Source organism: Nilaparvata lugens, chromosome 7 (assembly GCF_014356525.2).
Source record: "Nilaparvata lugens isolate BPH chromosome 7, ASM1435652v1, whole genome shotgun sequence".
Lineage (NCBI taxonomy): Eukaryota > Metazoa > Arthropoda > Insecta > Hemiptera > Delphacidae > Nilaparvata > Nilaparvata lugens.
Window position 1 is genome coordinate 51199741 of NC_052510.1, and position 22683 is coordinate 51222423.

The following is a 22683-nucleotide window of genomic DNA, read 5'->3' on the forward strand; positions in this document are numbered from 1 at the left end:
AGATCTTATTCTTCACAGACAATGTAGTATACTTGAGTATTCATTAAGAAAATACAACTCTAGATAATTTGATGGTGGATGAGAATTAGCCTATTAGGCTATTGGAAAAGTGGATATTATGAGGATTAGATGTAATTGAAGATTTTTGGAATTTAGTTCTCGAGATGGAATTCCTAATTGTGTATTACAATTCACTATTATTTACTATTACTATTACTATTATGTACTATTATAAGATACTGCTTTGATATACAGGATTGCAGAAAAAGGGTGAAGAATCAAGAGCACATTTTAACAAATAATCAGGTTTAATAACAAAATCGCATAACTACAAATAGAATAAATAATTGAACAGTACAACAATAATAATTTATTACAACGATTCTAAACTTACAGTCAATTTCTACTGATACAAAACATGACAAAATTTTACACATGGAAGGAGGCTTTACATTACATATCAATAGTAAGAAATTCATATTTACAGTAGCCTACACTTTTTCTCATTTTTATTTATAATGGAAGGTGTATTTCTAATATGCACTTTTCCTATAGGAAATGGAATCTAAAGTATCCTTTCGAAATGTTCCATTCAATCATCACACTGCTTATTTTCTTGTATTGGATTGATAGAACATTTTAAAAGGGTATTGGGAATTTCATTTCATTCTATCAAAGTATATTTAGTATTAATAATTGTAAAATCACAATGATTCGAAACACCCAACGATTCGAATTTGTAAACATTGATAAAAGTGAGAAAGCTATGATTTTTTTCCGATAGCTTGTGAAATTGTGAACAACTTGAGCAGTTTTCACTTCTCTTACAATGTTTCAATAGATTGAAACAAGATTTCAATTTAATATTGAGGGACTGAGACCGTTCATCTAGTCATCTAGTGGATCTAAAATACTATCAAATGAGAAATCTCTTTTCACTCTCATTCGGGAAGTAGAATTCACAATTGAACAATGATTTACCTGATAGAAGAGCAGATAAAGATCAAGCTCATCATGTTTTAGAAATAGTAGTTAATTTTTATTCTTTATTGTAAACTGTTTCCTTAATGAACATTATTCGTGATTTTCCTTCCTTGTAACCCATTCTCATTGATACTCTTGAATCGAACAAGGAAAAAGCTGCTATTCAAATATATACATTCTTTCTCTTAGCATGGTAGATTGATGTAGAAACATTGGGAAATATTGGCAGATTGTTAAACTTCAATACTATAACAATGTTAACCTTTTGGGCAAGTGGATCTCAAATTAGTCTGGATGTGTTGATGAAAATTATTGTTGGATATTAGAAAAACTCAGTCATCCGTTTCTTTTGAAGGAGAATAAGTGATGGAAAATTTTCTTTTATTTTTCTATCTAAATCTATCAAATTCCGAGACTCTTTACAGCTTGGCGTAATGAAGTACTACACAAACAATCAAGTAATTTCCCAATCTTTCCAATAACTTCGCACCGAACGCCTTCAGAGCTCAATTGAAAAAAGAAATCTCATTCAAAATCTTCTGAATTGAGAGTCCAATTCCGCTAGGATAGATTCAGAAGTCGGATCGGGCTCTTCTAGTGAATTGAAATTGAACGCTTAGCATTCGAGTCACTTGAACTCTCATCTTGTTCAACTCTCTTGTTGAAACTCCGAACTTTCTCAAATAGAGAATTTTCGATTGGAATTTTTCAATAATTGAGCTGATTGATTATTAAAGAGCAATGTTAAAGTTTCGTTCATATACTTGATTTGTAGGCTTTGTTTTCCTTAAGTTGTAATTTAAATTTCCTTTTACATAATATATTAGAAGAGAAGGAGGAGAATACTAGAGAGAAGAAGAAAATCAGTGATATTATTATGTTAGTGAAAACCATATTCATGAGTGTTAAAGTTGGTATTTTTCCCTCATCGATAAGAACATAATGATAAATAGTTTTCGATTAATCGTATTTTCATCTGAAATCACAAATCTTGCAAATTTGTCTCATCAACTTTTCACCTCCTTGTATGACAGACATTCTACAGTACATAATGTGACAGTTATGATTGGATGATTATCATTATTTTAATTGTTATTAAATCCAGTTTCTCAAACTTTTAAAACTTCTTAGACTAACGTTACTTAGTGGAGAGCTGTAATGACTAGTTTACAATTTGTTTATGTACACTATACAAGAGAAAGAAAAAAGAGAACATGTATGTAGAGACAAAAATTTATCGAAATCCATTTATGGTTCCACATATAACGAGAAAGTCACAACATCGGATTAATATCACTTTATTGCTGGGGAATTGTCGTAATTTTAGCTGAAAATTTTTGGAATCAATTGGAATCTAAATCGAATGTGTTCCAAATGCGAGTTTCAACACTATCAGCCGTTATTTGAAGGGATATTCGTAATATTTTTATGTACACATCTCTCATTTTGAGAATATTGGAAATATAAAATAATTGAATGAATAAATAAATGGATTCCAAAATCAAGTGTTGAGATTTCAACTATAAACATATAATTTTCCATGATGTAAGATTTTTCGTAATGATGATGCTTGTCTGGACAGGATCTCTCGTACAATATTCTTTCAAAAATTTTATCAGAGGACTCATTCCAACATTGGGAAAACGCATCTGTGTTGCAAAAATATAGAAAAGTCCTCGAAAGATCTTTCATCTCCATTACCTTGTAATAGAAAAATCGCGAAGGTTTTTCTATTTTTATCGATTTTTCTATTACAAGGTGATGGAGATCTATACTTATTGAGTAGTGTGATTCGCAATACAAATGAGATTCTCAATTTTCAGTTTTTCTATTTTGCATCAGACATTCAATACGGTAACATCTATTTTTGAACTGTTTCCATGTTCAAGATGTACTGAAAGCAATCTCTCCAACGTCTGCATGATTTGAAATCCCGTTGTCGCATTAGCTTGCTCAATATAGAAAGCTTTCTTTGTCCAACTGCTTCACAAGTTGGAGATGTAGAGTTTCAAAACTCAGGCGCCTCTTCTGCCTACTACCTGCATTAGAACTCACGGATCCAGTAGTTTGGTACGTGAATCTAGTTATACATAAGGAATGGATTAGGAAGCAACAATAAATGCAGCGTTTGAACGACGTACGTTAGTCAGCTCCTTAGGTCTATCACTAATTCAGTTAAATTTTTTATTCTCTACTGTCTTTACGTCACCACAGTAGATCTACGTAGATAGGCTGAGAAATTGTCAAATGCTCACAGTCAACAGACAGATTAAGATGGCTTTGTAAGACTAGATTCATCAGTATCATAGTCCAAGATACTCGGCTGTTACACATAAATTCTACATGAAAGACATGAATACTGAAGTATTTACACTAAATTACCCTTAAAACACAATTTCTACGTAGAAGACAAAAATACTGAAGAACCTTGGAACATCTTTGTAGTCCGGAATATGAATAGTAGACATTTTGTACACATTCTCAAAGGTGCGTACAGACTTAAGTGACACGAACACGTGCATTTCACTTTTCATCAATAAATTGATGCTATGCTTATTGATGAGCAAGCTCTCCCAACGTACATGATGTGAAATCCCGTCGCATTATCATGCTCAGTAATAGAATCTTTCTTTGCTGAACTGCTTCACAAGTTGAAGATGCGAAGTTCCGAATGTCGGGTGCCTTCAAATCTATTTGAAGTTCTGAACCTTACTGTTTCTGTACAAATACAGATTTAATCAGCTGATTTGAAGTTGAATGCGTGTGCTTGTGGCACCGAAGTCTGTACGCAGCTTTAGATCAGGTTAGGTTGGCCTAAGTCACTTAACCTAACCTTGAACAAAGAGGAAAGATAGCATAGAATAGCCCCATGCAATATTTTTTGTGAGCCTCGACGTTGTAGAGCCTTTGAATCACAAGAACGTTTTTGCATCACACGACAGTCAATAAATTGGCTTTGGATGAGTTCTCAAGTCGTTGATTGACAGTGTATTTACAGGTATTCAAGCGCCTCGCGCTTATGCGAGTCTCAGACAACAGTGACGACCGGCTGCCTGGTTTCGTTGGGAAGTCGAATGGTGACGTGGTGACGCATCGAGGTGGCCGAATTGGTGGTGGCTGAGCGTCGCGACGACAGCGTCTCGGTCATGGTCGAGGTGCTCTCGGTGCCGTACCTCAGGCAGCGACCTGATCGCTCCGGGAAGCACTGGCCCAGCCAACGGAATGGTGGTAGTTTTCTGAGCAAAAGAAAAAACAAAAGTGAAGATGATTCCGTTTGGTAAACCTTGTAGTTAGAGCTCTTGAAAAACTAAAAATACATGAATTTCAATGAAAACATTATAATGTTGTGTGAACATTATTATTTGTGAATATAGTTTGATGTGATATGGAGTTTTACTGTTAAAAAAAAAATTGTTAGGATGTTTGATGTACAAAAAAATTGTGATGTTTATGAACTCTTTGTATGTTTAGAACCAAATAATACAAAAATCTGTATGATATACTGATATGGAGTCAATCTAGATTGTGAAGTCAATCTGGAGTAATCTGGAGTCTAGTGTAACGTAAAGGTGCGTACAGACTTCCGCTCTGCTCCGCAACCGAACGTCACTCGAGCAGAGCGATTGATGATCGACCGGGGAGCAAGAGTGGAACGCGAGAAGAGAAGAACAGAGAAGAACACGAGAAGAACATCTCCCGTAACGTTCATGAACGGTGCGACTGCAGAGCGGGGGCGGCGCGATTGCGGTGCGATGGCGGAACGAGGGCGGAGCTTGCGCGGAGCGGGTTGGAGGCGCGTATATCTGTACGCAGCTTAAGATAATCAGTCGGTGATTGGTTGTATTATTGATCAGTTAACTAAATTCTCGTGTCTTGTCTTTTGTGTGAAGTTGGATAATCAATCTGTGATTTGTTGATTGGTTGGTGATAAGTTATCTAAATTCTAGTACTACTTGAACCAATTTCCTCTCATGAATTTTGTAAGTAATGTTAGTTACTCATTGATCATTGTGCTGAACTCCAATTGAAAATTGATCTCGATTGGTCCTAGCATAAATGATGGAATAGTGCATGTGAGTGCTGAATGATATAGCTGTTATGGAATAGGGTGATAGATAATATTGGAAATCGATCGTGTTTGGTGCATTTTAGCATAAACAAAGGAGAAGTGCATGTGAGAGCTGAATGATAGGGCGATATAGTTGTTATGATAGTGTGAATTGATCTATAGATCTATAGTGTGAATTGTTGTATTAAAATTCAAAAGTATCTAATTATCATTAAAAGTATACAAGAGTATCTAATTGATCTAAAGTGTGAATTGTTGTATTAAAAGTGTGAATTGATCAATTAGAATTGATGATGCAGGAAATTTGAGGACATAGAACTGAAATCATAATCTTTATCACTAGAAGCTACTAGTTGACCTAGTTCACGTATGATCCATGCATCCATGCGTTCAATACGGAATTGCAGCATTCAATACGGAATTACAGCATGCTTTTCAAATAACATGTCTCACCTGAGAGTTCTGCAGAAATGTGTGGAGAATAAGCAGTAGATGATTGGGTTGGCACTCGAGTTGAGTGGAGCCAAACTTTGGATGAGAGTTGCGACCGCCATGTTGGTTTGTGTCTTGGGCACGAACCCGTACACTTGAAGCAAGTCAAACACTATGTACGGACTCCAGCACAGGATAAAAACTGCAATCAAAAATCGAAATAGAATCAGTTTGTCATTTGAAATCAGTTTATCAGTTAAAATCTGTCTATCACTTGAAATCAGTTTATAATTGTATTTTTTTCTTGGAACAATAAAAATGTCAAAGGACATTACAAGATAACATGGATATTGGAGCAAATAAACACATAACACCTTTCATGTTGTACAGTTCTCTTCAAAACGTTTAGTAGAGATCAATATTTGAACCTGTGGATTTAAACAATTGATGAGAATTATTTATTTTTCTTGGAAACAATGCACCTAACTATTCCCAAATAATTGGATAACATGGACATTTCAAAAAGAGAAGAATAAATTCTCTGTAGGAGGAATCGTTACAATTGGAATGTAAAATAACTTGGATAGTAATCATTGATGAAAAATTCAAATGATTTGATTCATAAATAAAAATGTCGATAAATAAATTCTGTTCAAAATAAGCCATAAAATATAATAATTTCAAATTGTTTTGTCTTCAAGAACAAGTGGTATACCATTTCGGATAATATTATGTTCGGAAACGTGTTTCGAGAATAGAAGGTATCGATTCCCAGTTTCAATTTCAAGTGCGATTTTTTGTGGAGGGGGAAGATGTAGGCGAACGATTCAGTAGATAATCCACCAAACCCACGCGTTTCAGTTGGTAGCCTTTATTCCATGCGCGTGAACGGCTTCTTAAACATGCGTGAACTGTTGCTGAATAAAGGTTCATTGAGGAAATGGAGTGTCAGGGAAGTAGTCAGTCAGTAGGATTGGCTAAGATGAATTGCTGGCGCATTTGCCTCGCAGCAAATACAAATGGCCTCCTGGCTTTAGCAAATCCGACACCCGCGCTGTTCGATCACTCTTGGCGGACACCAGTAAATAATTTATTTATCCGCCACACATCGATCGTATAAGAATTTCAAATTTAATCCCGCTCAAAAAGTGCACCAGAAAATGCACGCGCCAAAAAACAAGGCGGTAAGGTGAATAACTGCGCGGCTTCTCGATGCTGGTTATGGCGAAAGAATCGACGGTGAAAAATGGTCGGCCTGATCGGCCGGAGACAGCTTTCTCCAGCAATCAATCAAACAAACCCCCTTCTGCGTTAGGGGTGAGAAGACTGAGGGGAGGACTCGGATCATATGAACGCTAAGAAAGGGCACAACATGTTCCCCTTCAACCAACTTATCGTCTTACAGACTGTGAAGCTTTAGATGCTTTACCTTCCATTTTTTCCACAACACAAGTTTCCTTGAAGTGAACAAGCTTGTCATACATCTTAAGAATAACGTGTATTCGTTCAAGGAGAAGCTAAATTACGAAATTATCCACTAATTGATTGGATTATGCATAATTATAAATTAAAATAGGCCTAATTGAGGAAGCACCAATATGCACAGCCCAAAACTGTTTTCCTCCCGAATTTTATAAAACATATAACTTAAAAGTTCTATTGAACAATTGGAAAGAACAATTCCATAGACGAATGAGCTCCTACATTTTAATTTTTTTCGATTATTTATTCATAGAGAAGGATTGAAGCTAGTTCATAAAAAATGTAACACGACGTATTATTTATTCACTATATTGTTCTTCCTCATTGTATTCTTGTGTGTTGTGAATAAATTAAAATTAAATATTCTTTATACATTCGTTCATAGCTGGAGCAATCAAGCTACTATTCATCATGCAGTAATAACAAAGAGTTTGTAGTAGTAAATTTTTTGATAGACGCAACGATGAAAAATTTTAATTTTCATAAGGGAATGAAGTGAAGTGAGATGTTAAGCACCTCCCAAATTTATTTTGTCTCTGATAATTCCTTGTACAATGAACAATATCCCTCACGCTCAAGTGTAGGAATTATGGTGAGCATCAACCTTGGCAGAAAATCAATCTCTTATCAATTAGATGATTTTACTGATAAGTAGAACGTACGTTTTGATCTCTCATGATAAAATAACATGACAAGATCCCATTTATTCAATAACATCGGAGGTTTCACTTATGTATACGGGTGATATAAGTGTCATAGGTTAATTTAGGTGTTAAGGTGGATACTTTTTCACATTTTTCAAAATGTGTTCTCTTTCAACATTCTGAACCCAAATGCATTCATACTTAATTTACAGACTCTTCAAGCTTGATAGTTGGTCAAAAATATAGTATACATGGTAATTAATCATTTTCTGGATGTTTTTCGCGCTTTGTTGTCGCATTGGCTCTCTCATCCTTCATCTCGCTCTCCCTTTCAACCTTTCTAGATGGTAATAAATTTCTCTTAGCGTCAGCAGAAACATTTAATGCGAAAAAGACGTTTTGGATTAATGGGATAGCTGGCTATTTTCCCCGCTTTTCCGAATATCACAAACTTATATTAAGGGTTTTAATTTCATTGAAAACTATGAGGAAGGGAATGTTGTCGTGGAATGTTGAATAACAGGTTCATGTTGAAAGATCGCCTAAAGGGATAATAATGAAGACTCAAACTTTTATTATGGATCATGATGACATGTAAATAAATAAGAAGCTGTTGGATCTTCTGGTAGCATCTCAAACACGTCATGGTTGAAATATTCACGGCAATGTTGTAATATGAATTACCATAATGATCTGGTTATAATTAACGTTATCGAGTTACGTGTTCCATACATTGATTATAATTGAAAATTTATTTCAACCCATAATGTCATAGCCACTTGCACTTGATCTTTTATTTACTCTTCCTCATCATTCTGATTTTTTCCTTCTTGTCCTGTCTTGTAGCTTGCATACCGAACTAGTTACAAATTTAATTTCAAGGTTATTTTTTCAATGTTCCCTATGAATCTCATGTTGTCTTGAGTTGATATTTTTTTGGAATAATAGTTGAAGTAGTTAAAGACGTAGTGACGAACCTCAATGAAACGTAACGTAAGTGGTTATTGATAGAGAGGTGTAGGGATAAGAGATAAAGGCTTCAACTTCTGGAAAAAGTTGCAGAATGATTCATGAAATAGATGTAATCAAGTAAAAACTAATATTATGTTTGAAGATATTAGAATACAGTGTTTTCTATAATAGAGTGGCAACTGTAAGATGATTCTATAAACTGTAATATCCAATTCCAGTCAAGGAATAGTTTGACAGTATGCTTCTGATACAATATTGATAGGAAATAGAATTAGCACAATGAACAGAGAAACAGATTGGGAAACATACAACGATATTACAATCATTAAAATCACCAAATACTTAGAGCAAAATAGATTCGATAAATTACTTACCAAAGACAATGACGAATGTCATCTTGACAGTCTTGACTTTGGCTTTCGGTATAAGTCCCCTTGAGCTTGCACGCCGACTGTCATGATCATGCAAATGATGGTGATGGTGATGATGATGACTTGATTTGTCGAACAAACCTAAAAACAATGTATTCCTTTCAATGTGAACATTCGAATTCGTTACATCTAAAATGCTCTTCCAAATAATGGGTATCACAATTATCACTCATACAGTTTTTAGTTTACAATTAACAGTTTTCTCTAGAGAATCTACAAGAGGCAAATCATTGATTTGAAAATGTCAAAGTTGTATCTTATTCAATAAAATGTATTTTTCTGTAAATTGTTCAGAAAACAATTAGAATTTTCCAACCGAAGCAATACATAATTCATCCCTTTAGGAGGCCCTATTCATTTTGAGGAGAAATGCAATCTATATAATCAGGAGAAGAAGAATTTTCTGAAGTTGTAGAGAGAGCAAAGTTTTTTTCACACTTCACTTATCGAAGCAGTTTTCCTTCAATGTTTAGATACATTTTTTATTAATTTTCTCTCCCGTCTCGTATTCTTAATTGTCTTATCCTGTTCCGTATTTCTTCAGAATGATAGAAAGTTTCACACTCTGGAACTACTTTGATATAAGTAAAACAACTCTTGTGATTAGAGAATTGAGGTTTTGACTTTTCAAAATAAGGAATACTTTTTTATTTATCTCAGATTGTACAACCAGCAGGATCGTTTTTTATAACATTGTAGTTCATCTCCATCCACAACAAAATAATCTAATCTTTTAAAAAAATATAACTCATGAGGAGAAAATTTCTAAATTCTACAATTGCTTCAAATTTGTTGACTTACCTTTGTTGTTACGCTTATGGACATTATCCACGACTACAATATGACTACTCTTACTCCATATGGTTGACACAATAATGGCATAGCATGCCGTTATGATAATTGCAGGAATTACGAATATTAGAAGTGCTACAACAGTCATGTAGAGTTGCCACTGCCACTCTGTCAGCTCTATCCAGCATTGCAATTGTCCTAGAAAATGAAAATTTAGGATTGAATAGCAACCAAATGCTATGAAAATAGCAAGAATAATTCAAATAATTCATTAATTTGGTCTATGAATTAATACTGTATTAAAACCGATCAAGCTCTCAATTATCAATTTCATATTGGCTGCAATATTTTTCCCTGATTATTGTAGTAGTGACGTTGTGAAATATATGCCCTACAACTTGGGACTTCCATTCTTGAAAATTCCAAAGTATACGATTTCTCCTTCTTTCAGCCCTCCCCGGCCAGCATTTTAGTTTAGCGTAAAGTATTTCTATAGGTAGAAGAATATTTAGAAGAATAATAGTTAGTTACAAGTTTATGTTTCTTCAGTGGTTCCAAATTTTCTTAAATAACCCAATATCATTCGTTACAAGTGGTAATTGAGTGGTATATGCCTAATCAATTTATGAATTCAAGCCATCTAAATTTATAGTTTTCATATTTATTTTGGTCTAAAATTTTATAAAAACTGTACACGTGCATTCTAACCTTATCTCAGACTTTGTCAGTGTCATTTGGATTGCAAATAAATGAATAGCTGAAATTATACTGAATGGTTAAAGTTTATGAAAATATTCCTAGTTCAGTGTAGTTAATCTTTAAAAATGTATCAACATCGACGTTTCAGAAGAGAAAGATTACATTGATTACTTGCCACATTCTGTTTGAATTCCGTATCAGCGAATTATAATAGAATGTAACTCTGTGCATATAAGCTAAACTTTGTCTAGACAAACACCGCATTCATCAAATTGCTGAGTCTTGTTTGTTAGCTGTATGACAAAATATGCAAATTGTCTTTGGATAAGTTGAAACTTCAAACGCAGCACGTGAACAGAAAGTTACAGACTAGAGAAGCAGTTGTTTTCTGTATACCATTAAATCTCTCGACGTTACCTTCAGGCGATATATCCGACATGGCATCAACTATTCAATTCATAGCGGTTATCGTATTCAATCTATGTAATTTTATTTGCTCACATTATTCATAGATGAATATGTATGACTTTCGACAACTTATGCCTGTAATCCCAAACGATCACAAGCGCCTCAAATGAGATTTTCATGTTAAAGAGTAGAAACGCATCAAGGCAATTTCATGAGGGAATTTGTCCGCTGGAGAATGTGGTGTGATGTGTATCTTGTGAGTGAAGTAGCTAGAATTAGTCTCTCTGTTGTCAGTTTTGTAGCTTCCTTAAGATAGAAAGAGTGACGATTACATAAAATTTATATATACTATATCAAGAACAGATGATTCACCAATAGCATTGAGCTGGCAAGAACAAGTTACAAACAAGTGTTTGTAATAAGGTTTTTGGAAGAATGCATCAACTTGAAAGGATAAGAAGATATCTGCCCAGAGCTGTTCGCACTACCCTTGTCATGTCCTTGATAATGCCATTCTTCGATTATTGCTGCATCCCTGCACGACATAACAAATGAGTTGAATGGTCGGCTCCAACGCTCATTGAACTATGCAGTCAGGTTCATATTTGATGCTAGGCGTTTCTCGCGAATCACTCCATTCTTCATGGAGTTGGGTTGGCTCAAATTGGATAAGCGTAGACAGTATTTCCTTCTTTGTCAAGTATAAAAAATTCTGGTCATGAGGGAGGGCCCTACTTATCTAGCAGATGATTTCATCCGTCTTGTTGATGTCAATCCAGATCGCAACACGAGATCTCATTTGTATACCTTGCAGATTCCTATTCATCGCACTGCAAGATACAAATCTTCGTTTGTGGTCACTGCTGCAAGACTTTGGAATGCTATTCCTGAACATGTCATTTTTTCTGTTTCACTAAGCGTTTTCAAGATGAGACTTTTCAAATTACTATTGGAGGGCAACGAGTAGTTTTTTTTCTCTCTACAGTATTTTATTTCAATTTTTTTTTGAGTTGGGTTTTCTTCGAGCGCGCGCGCGCGTGTGTATGTATGTGTGTGTGTGTGTGTGTGTGTGTGTGTGTGTGTGGTGTGTGTGTGTGTGTGTGTGTGTGTGTGTGTGTGTGTATATATATCTGTTAAGAAAATTTGAGTTTTTCCATTTACTTAGTATTGATAGAATTTCATGTGTATTCCTCATTTCTATTCTGTAAACAAATAGGTTCTACACTTTGTTTCTAAAAGTTATGTACTCTCATCTACATATTTATTTTCTGTTCTGAACATGTTAATTGTTCATTTTTTCCATTATAATGTAGTGCTAGTATGCAATGGGTCTTGCAAGATCTGGCAATACATTGTCATTTGTGATAAACAATCAATAAAGAATAAAGAATCAATAGCACAAATCCAAATATGCATACACAATATATCATGGATATGACTCGATTCTGTATCAACAGAGACACAAAGGTGCTAAAGAAATAGGTGGACTACCAGAATCTATCTTAGGTGTTGTTAGGTACCGAACAAGTATGCAGGCTGGAAAGGGACTCCATAAACATTCCAGTGATTCTTCTCGGTTCGAGGTTGGAGTTTAATGTGATTCAAGATTGAAAAAATATATACTGTCTCACTTGCCCAATGAATTCTAGAGGTCCTTGACTTTTGATTTTACAAGTTGATTTTGAATAATTTCTCTGTTGATAATAATTGAATAATGCGAAATGAATGTCTTAAGTATAATGTACTATTCAGTCAAACATTATTTATAGTGATGACATGGAGAAAATAGATTGATATCAATAATTTGACAATGTTGTCGATTCAGATTCATCATACTGATTTCATTCAACAGCCGATTAATTCCATGCTAGAGCTGTCCTGTCTGTAGATGACATCTTCGATGAACTACTTTGCTTACAAGTCATACAGGTGGAGCTATCAGTAACAATGCTATCATATCACATGATTTTGACATGCTAGCTTCGCTTGAACAATTACAATTTAACATCGCTTACATTACATCTTCAGGGCATGATATAACTGAAGCATTCTGTTATCTAGGAAGGAAAGGCATGTTCGCTAATGGATTCCGACAATATGATATTGAATTTGACCCGCATCGCTATACAATGTAGAACAGCGTCTCTCATTGGTCGATTTGGGAAGCCTCTTCGCTGAGATGTGCGTCTATTTCCGTACTGAATTCGTCAATCTGAATGCGAGTTATGCTTCTGCCTGTGACATTGGTGAACAGATGCCGTTAATACAACAGGAACGGCTATTGTTACTATAGTAGACTACCTGAGAGCTTGATGAATTGTGAGCTGGGGAATTATATTGCTAATGCTTACCTTGCACCATTTGTACTTCGAATAGCACCATACTTGGTGTGGAGAATAACAGACTTAGGAACCATGCTACTGCGACTAGTACTTTAGCTCGACGCCCTGCAAATGATGCTTCGATTTAGTATTACATAGCTGCAGATTCCTATAAATTTCATATTATAATATTATACAAGTAGTTTTTTCCTTGTTAAATCAGTGAGGTTGTGATAATCCTCCGAATATGATAATCAAATTAAAATTCAAATTTTATTCAATCCAATTCTAAATATTTACAAATGATAATCAAAAAGATAAAAAGATCATAAAATATTCCTATGAAGCTCTTGATCCTATTTTGATTGAAATATTTACTAATTTGTCGATACGGTCTAGAATTAGAGCTCACGGAAACTCAAAGATTATTCTCAGAGATTGTAATCCAATCTTAACATTCTTCCTAGTTGTGAAATCACTCAGTTGAATTCAATCTAACAACAAGTCAATACTGTAGCAATAAGAGATTATTCATAACTTCAATTATTATTCGTTGCTGTGGATGAATTTTGTCAAAAAGGAAGTCAAAGTATGAGATGTGAAGTAGTAGTAAACATTTCAAGTTCCTTGAGAGTAAAAATTATAATTTTTAAAATATTCTCCCATGAGGAATTATTATGAAAGATCCACTAAATAATGCAGACGGAATACAGTATTGCAAATCAACATGATTTCTTCTCTTGACTGCTGTAATTGCTTAGATTTCAAACCTTCAGTTATGCACTAGGTAGATAATCGATTTTCGATTATTTGTCTATGGTTTGTTGATGTATACCATTCATTAGGCTACTGGGGGAGAGCTTAACAATTCAATCAATAGCATAATACGAATATTCATAACATTCCAACAGCTCTTCTACTGTTGCTGGGCAATATTTGTTACGAGTATTCATAACATTCCAACAGAGTGACTCACGTAAATGAGAATTTCCGACTGAAAAAGGAAAAGCTAATTTTGAAGACTCAACCGCGTTCCTCCAAATCTGGACTTCATGATCTTTTCAGCTAAGTGTCTAATGATGATGACCAGTCATTTGGCAGATGGCCAGGTAACTGAAGTCCCGATTATCGTAGCCATCAAATCGCCTAATTGCTTAATAAATAAGCACAGTTTTTAGTGGTATAATTACTTGTATATTTATGAGCAGACGCGAAAGGACATGAAAAGCTGTTAGAGGTGGTGGGGTTAAGAGGTGATGATCCTGACGCGGTGGATCACACATGCTTGATATCTCTCCACTTAATTGCTTCGACATTCTCTGTATTCTAGTACAGGATCAACAAGATGATAATTTTTACAGATAATGACGCTCTTGATGTGAGGACATCCTGAGCATACAAATTCCCAATTAACGAATTAATGTAATTCTTGAATTTTCCAACATCTACACCGCATACTTATTAAGCAAGCGATTCCAAATATGTTTTTTCTCTCCCAAAGATTTATCAAAACTAGAATCATTTACAAAAGATTTACAAAATGTTTTGAACTGAGATAAAATTCTTTTGAATTGAGGAGATGCAATTATTTTCATCCATGATATGATTATTCATATTATGATTGATTCATGCTATGTAGAATTAGCAAACCAAATCCCAAATGAAGAATCAAATCACAATACAATACAAGAGCATGCATCACCGAAAAATGAAAAAAAATCGTGAGGTGAAAAGCTGTAACTTGAAAAAAAGAAGTGAACTGATTTATATTCTCAATTCATTACAATATACATATAAAATACATGAATTCAGGGCTGTCTTCTTGTATTTATAAAACAGAATTATAGTACCCTTAAAAATTAATGGAATAATAAAACAATAATTTACTACTACAAATTTACAATAATACTACTAGTTTCGGTGATCACATCATCGTCAGGTTATAGAAATAAATTTCCAATAAATGTTTATTGATAGTTTTACTTGAAGATCTTATCCAAAATAACAAAACGTATAAGTTCAAGTATAAGAAAGTAAAGAATCAATGACTTTATCAAATAAACAAGCTATTCTGATAGAATATTACACAAATAGTGATGGATTTATCATGTTACTACTCTCATAACCAAATTATTAACGTTAACACAATCAACAACGTAATAAGTTGCTGGTTTCAATCACAGCAGTTTATTCACACCAACTGTGCACCTTATCCAATAGACCAACTTCATAGAGAAACATTTCCTGGTGAATAAACTTGATATTCGATTGAATTGAACTATCTTAGTTTGAATATTATTACATTATATAAATGATTCTTATACTCACAGCTTCCCGAAAACTTCATAGGATGCTTGATAGCGTCGTATCTGTCTATGCTGAGAGCAACTAATACATATGTAGAAGAATATGTAACTACAGCCTGAAACGAAAAACATTGAATACTTTGAAGAAAATAACAAAAGCAAATAATCCTCAACAATCATATTTCATCATTTCATCAAACAATTCAAATGAGTCAGGTTTTCCTGTCGCGTGAAATTCCGACTGAAGTTTCCCGCCTCGATTTATTGTCGTGGAAAATGATCTGCGAATCGGCGATCGTTTCCAGCAAATTCAATTCCGAGAAATTCAGTTTTCCGGAAACGTGCCATTGAATAATTTTCACGTTGATAAATTCTGTGCAGGAAAGTAAACTTCCGCAATAAATTTTCACAAATGATTTTCTCATTCCTTCACTCATTCCAAGTGAGAAACATTGTTACTATTCCAATTTTGTTTCTGAATGGGAGATATTTCCTACCTTATTTCAAACAATTCTTGATTCATGAATTGGAAGGGATATTATTGTCATGTAGCAGTTTGTACCACCGGTGTGTAACATTGTATCATGATGGAAACTCATTTTATAATAAAGCATCTACTCCATTGTCTCGATCAAGTTCGCGAAACTTGAAACCCACATTATTGAAAGCGATAGTATTAATATTTCTATTCCAAAGCCCATTTCTGTAAGTATCGACTGAGGTATAAAAGTGAAATTCTATAAAAAAGTGAATATTACAATCAATCAACTGATAATTGTATCATGATAAAGATTTTATGAATACCATGAATTCAATTCGATTGAATATGAATTCAATCTTATCCTTGAAATTCTCCGCTGTTAGGTAAGATCCCTTCCCGAAACAGGTTACTATAAAATCTGTACCTCCAGAGAAAATGGAAAGCTGTATCCTTGAAACTTGTAATATTAGTTTCACAGCAATTCAATACTTTTCAAGCATGCATATACGATGTAAATTCCAATTCATAAAGCTGCTTTTAGCGGAGTACCGAGATTATTCAATGAGCTAACACCCACACGGAAAAAAGGAATCTGATCACCCACTGGAATAAGCCTCTCTCGTATTTTGACGCAATATTGAATCCACGAGGGGCTTAAAATGTTCTTTTCGAGGAAGATATTGATTCCACTTTGTTAGAATGAAGGATGGAGGATGAGCTCGAGTGTCATTTGTTTCATGTTTCAATCCGGCACTTGGAAAAACAGCTCAACAATTTAGCTTCAAATATTTGGTTTCTTTGTCACGTTTTCCCAGCTGTTAGTTTCTTCTTGACGTTTCTCCATTTCCTCTCACTTCTCCTACACTCTTTCTCCTGACTCTCTCCCTTTCCATTCTCAATAGATCCCAAGAGTTGTGGAGAGAAATGGACAATGGAGAGTGACAAATGAAGTGTATGTTGTTGTCGTGCTCAGTTCTCGACTTCAGTGAAGTATTTGGATTGTCGCGCGGGGTGGCTCCCCTCAAACCCTCATCATTCAACCATCACTGTCCACTTCTGACCACAAGTCACCAGTCATCGTGGTGAGAATGAGAAGTGAGCTTTGTGAGCGGCTCTATTAACCAAGTTGGAGTGTAGATCAAATGAGTAGGGTCAGTTTTGCCTTAAGTGAATCGCATTTGATATTATGAATAAGCTCGAGTTTTCAATTACAATTTTGAATCCAATTTCTCCAGGAAACAATGTTATTCATCAGAAATATCAATACACTGTGTACAATGTTAAATTCAATTTCTCCATAAAAAGAAAGCTACTCCATCAAAATATCAGAAAAATTTTACGGTTCGAAATGAAACGTTGTTAGATATCTATTAACGAGATTATTACAATAATTGGATATGAATGAATGAGAAACTTTTCCAAAGATCAAATCTTTCCTCAACTCTCAACTACTTCTATTAATGTAAAAACTACTGTGATCTGGTGACATTGATAAAGATGCATATTGAAAACCCAACACAGTAATATTTTTAGATTTCAGTTTCGGGAGATTCTTCTATTTCTATGAAATTTTTGTAAACGGTTTTTTTTTAAATTCTCAATCATGTGAATTATAAATGATCCTCCATAAAAATAACATTTTCTCATCATGATGATCATAATTATTATCAAAAACATTCATATGAGTAGAGGTAGAGATATCTTCCATCCCCAGAAAACACAATATTTTAAACCCTTTTAATAATTATAATTCCTATTGAATATAGAGTAGAGATAGAGATTCATTCCTTCCCCAGAAAACACAATATTTTAAACCCTTTCAATAATTATAATTTTTATTGACGAGTATAGAGTGGAGAAAAAGATTTCTTCCATCTCCAGAAAACACAATATTTTAAATCCTTTAAATAATATTATAATTTCTATTGAGTAAATATAAAAATGTGCCTTTGTCTCTTCTGTTCATCTTACTTCCTTTAATAAAAAGTTAAAAGCTGATCAGTGAAAATTGAGCTTTCAAAGAGGGGTAGAAAATTGATAAAGTTGTCAATCAAACTTCGATACCTCCTCTAATTAGCGAAACGTTCTCGGTTCTCTGTTCTCGGATCCGTTCTCTGTTCTTCGTTTTTCTATGAATAAATATTTCACAAAAAAATGGTATATCTCATCAATATGCAGATTCTGAGAAATGGTGGGAGCTGATAAATTTGAAAAAATTCACATTTTACAGTAACTCAATTTTATATTGTGGGGCTCCTCATCGTTCCAAGTAAGTAATATAAAGTATCCATTACACTCTTTTGTATTTTACTGTAGGTTCTGGCTGTCAATCAATCACATACTAAATACGCTTAAATGAGGGAATGTGATAAGAGATAACTCTCCATGCAGCATGCATTATGTACTTTCATTCATGTTGCTTGATTTCCTATCCTTTCAAACAAGTAGTTGCTCATTAAAGTCGCAAAAGTGAGATTTAATCTTGAATTCTATTCATCAAAAATAAATTGCCTTTTCCAAATAATATGTTTCATAACACTGATAACTTACACACACTAGGTACAAGAATTAATGTATATGGTATGATTTCGTGCCTTAAGTATTCGATTTGGAGAGGTTAGTATTTTGTAGTGAGATACCTGCAAGTACCTGACGACCTTACAGGCGAGGTTCCCAGCATGCCAGGCTATTGTCATCCTCACTATGATGTCTGTCAAAACCTGAATCAGTCCCACAGCTAAATCTGAAATCAAACAAAATTAACATCCAATTAAATATTTTTCATCCCCATAAAAAAGTTCATTTATCAAAAATGTTAATTGTTGTGCTTCTCTTAGTATTTTTCTCTTCATGCATTGAATTATAGTGGAATGAGTTCTGCCGCCAATTTTATGATTATCATGGATTGTCTTGAACTGAAAACGTTGGGAATCTACATCACTATTTCGATAACTTTTGGTTAATCTCCTAGCCTCCTCGTGGCAGAAGTTTTGCGGCTAACGTTGGTGAGTCAATTAGTTTTTAAATTGTGGGAGAATGCATTGTCATCGGGTTCTGACCTGTCCTGGAAGTTTCAAATCTCCAGCTAGTCAGGAAGTGGTATAAGTACAAAACTTATAATATATCACAGACAGACAGACAAGAACAAAAGTAGGTTCATAGAAATGTTCAAAATAAAATGAATGTTGATATTGTTCGTTTTTTCATGAAATATTGATCGAATTACTACTTTTATCACTGATAAGAGTTTTTGTATAGAATTTCACTCTCAGTATTTTTTTTTCTTCATCGTAATATAAAATTTTAATTTCATCGATTTTATGGATAAATCACCTCATCAGCCAGAGAAATTGATTATTTGAGAGATAATCCTTTTTTCACAATAGGGTTTCCTAACACGAGATAGCGAAACAAGTTGCGGGCAAGAAAATAGAATAGAGTTATGTTATTCTTCAATGTTGTTCTCCATCACGAACTGTTCATTATTAAATAACTTTTTGCTATTTAAAAGAACCACTAGCAGTTATATTTGACTGCTAGTCGTTCTTTTCAATAGCAAAAATCTGGTGTGGTACACTCACACAACTTTCCTTGCTCATTGAACTATAAGCCTCATTATCAAACGAGAATAATTTAGGGGAATAACATAATGACGATTGACGGCAACATATTTGCAACTACGATCAGACTACTGTATACGGGTATGTGTATATACAATTGTTTTCAGAGTACTTTTTCCTTTATGTAAATTGGTAAATTCGATGATTTTTTTTAAATTCGTCAAAACAGCTGTTCTACAGATGAAATATCTTGACTATGACTGTGTTCTTTTTATAAACTGCTCTACCTACCGTATCCACGGTATATGGAAGAAGAAAAAGTCAAAACCGTGTACCTACCTATCTCATGCACGAGAAGGAGGTTACAAAGTCCATTTCTCAAGGATTGGGTGGACCCCCCATTAGTACCCCAGGAAAAAGACTCATGTCAGTTGATAGAGCTAATAAATAACTATACAGGGTATGGATTTGAAAAATATCGTTAGAGCCGTTTTTGAGAAAATCGTGAAAAACATGGTTTTTTAGTACGGTAACTGTCATTTTTCTAAAGAATATTACGGAGCTCCTGCAATTTTCTCAGAAATGAGACTCATGTCAGTTGATAGGGCTTATAAATAGCTATCCATGGTAAAAATTTAAAGAAACTCGTTAGAGCCGTTTTCGATAAAACCGTGAAAAACATGGCTTTTTAGTCATTATCCGCCATTTTTCTCAAGAATATTACGGAGCTCCTGGAATTTTCCCAGAAATGAGACTCATGCCAGTTGATAGGGCTTATGAATAGGTGTGAATTTGGTATGAATTTGAAGAAAATCTTTGGAGCCGTTTTCGAGAAAACCGTGAAAAACATGGTTTTTTAGTCATTATCCGCCATTTTTCTCAAGAATATTACGGAGCTCCTGAAATTTTCCCTGAAATGTGACTTAAGCCAGTTGATAGGGCTTATAAATAGCTATCCATGATATAGATTTGAAGAAAATCGTTAGAGCCATTTTCGAGAAAAATGTGAAAAACATGGTTTTTTAGTAACTATCCGCCATTTTTTCCGCCATCTTGAATTGAATTTTATTGAATTTCTTATTGTCGGGTCCTCATGGTATAAGGACCTTAAGTTTAAAATTTCAAGTCGATCGGTTAATTAGGAATGGAGTTATCGTGTTCACAGACATACACACACACACACACACACACACACACACACACACACATACACACATACACATACACACACACACACACATACACACACACAGACCAATACCCAAAAATCATGTTTTTGGACTCAGAGGACCTTGAAACGTATAGAAAACTTGAAATTGGGGTACCTTAATTCTTTTTGGAAAGCAATACTTTCCTTACCTATGGTAGTAGGGCAAGGAAAGTAAAAAAGTGAGTTATATAATCTCTGCCGAAATTCTTATACATGTTCATCAGTACATTTTTCTAGTCCAAGTTTTAGTCTAGAAGTTAATCTACTGTGATATCCTAGTTGAAATAGGAATAAGATATTCAAGAGCAAGTTAATTGAAGAACGTAGATTGGAAAAAGTCAATTCCTCCGACTTTTCCATCTCATAATCTTCCGTTAGAAAATTCCTCCTTCCCTCGTTACTCGTTTCAAAGGGTGCATTCTGCAATTTGTAGCTTAGTCTTGCTTGTTTGAATAAACTGAGATTACTGCGGAAGCTCAGACCAGTGAGCTTATTGTGAGAGACTAATGCATTTTCCGGTTTTCTCTATACATTCTATCTTCACCAAAGAATTGTCTGCAACATCTTCCCTTGATTTCAATTTTGTATAAGAGCTAGATTGAAATCAGATTCGAGATGAGCTTTGTCTCACAACACTGTCACATAAGGATTCAGATATATTCAAAGACTCTGTATATACGTGATTGAAGGTCAATGAGGAGATAACAACTTTATTTGAATTATTTTATCAATCAAGGTGAAGAATAATGAAGTTCACATCAGCGATCGTTAGAGATCTTCATATTTTGGAAAATGATAAATCGTTTGAACTGTCCAATCCCATACTATTAAACGAGCAACTAAACATATAAACTTCTGTTTATATGTTTAGATGTTTATATGTTTGTATTTCACCGGATCTCGAAAACGGCTCTAACGATTCTCACGAAATTCAGAACATAGTAGGCTTATAATATAAAGATTCGATTGCACTAGGTCTCATTCCTGGGAAATTTGCTGAAGGACATTAGAAGGATAATTATTATTCATCCTTGGAAAAACAGCTGATAATAATTATTTCGTCGTCTGTTGGTGATAGAAGTGAGTGAGCGAGTTCATGTGTGTGGGACTGTGTCAAAACTATCACTCAGCTGTTGAACTTTTGTAATCATTCGATCAGGTACTTAGTGCCGGTTGCGAAAAAGCCAGGTTATTTTCAATCCTGATTAATTCCAGTAGATCCATCTTTTTGAAATGGTCTTCTCTGATTTGGTTCACGTGAAGTTAATCAGGATTGAAATTTAACCGGCTTTTGTGCAATTGGGCCTTTGTGAGGGAAATTTTTGCAGTCCTCTGGGAATTAATCTCAATTTACTGTGATTAGATAGAACATTCCTATATAAATGTTATGAATGCTATAATTTCTTCTTTTGTAATAAATTTTTCATGCTTTTGTAGTCCAGAGCGAAGCTCGATCCCCGATATTCAACTATGAACTAGAAGGAGTGCATTATTTGCCATGCGTTTTCCCATTGTACTAGAGCTTTGTTTGTAGTACAATGTATCACGTGAAAGACAAAAAAATTATTAATGAACCATAATGTAAGCAATGATGCAATGAGAATTTTATCATAAGGCCCTTCTATTTGTCCATGTAGCACTTGTATAATAATTATTATGAAGAATTCTAGTTCGAGAAGAATGAGATAAAGTTAATTCAATGTTCTTCAAACATTGGTTGAAAATAAGGTAAGAGTAAGAATTGGAAAATTTGGTTAGAATTAAATTGGAATGACCCAGTATATGCTGCTACCTATGGGCCGAGTTCGTAAACGGCTTCCTCTTGAGTCGTTGGCCAATCAGGAGAGAGATTGGGCGGACATAGAGGTGGCCTATTCATATGACCTAGCTTG

At 34.4% G+C, this 22683-nt stretch overlaps 1 protein-coding gene across 1 annotated transcript in view; it reads right to left on the reverse strand.

Moving 5' to 3' along the window:
• Positions 1 to 289: 289 nt before the first annotated feature.
• The window catches only part of LOC111057823 (cardioacceleratory peptide receptor), a 146767-nt gene continuing 124373 nt past the window's right edge, over positions 290 to 22683 (reverse strand). Inside the window, exons 4-10 of the mRNA XM_039433050.1 lie at positions 18661 to 18764; positions 15563 to 15656; positions 13265 to 13360; positions 9816 to 10004; positions 8958 to 9095; positions 5507 to 5687; positions 290 to 4220 (exon numbers count right to left, since the gene is read on the reverse strand). Of these exons, the coding sequence (XP_039288984.1) occupies positions 4013 to 4220; positions 5507 to 5687; positions 8958 to 9095; positions 9816 to 10004; positions 13265 to 13360; positions 15563 to 15656; positions 18661 to 18764 (1010 nt within the window). The 3' untranslated portion in view covers positions 290 to 4012. The remainder of the gene's footprint in view (positions 4221 to 5506; positions 5688 to 8957; positions 9096 to 9815; positions 10005 to 13264; positions 13361 to 15562; positions 15657 to 18660; positions 18765 to 22683) is intronic.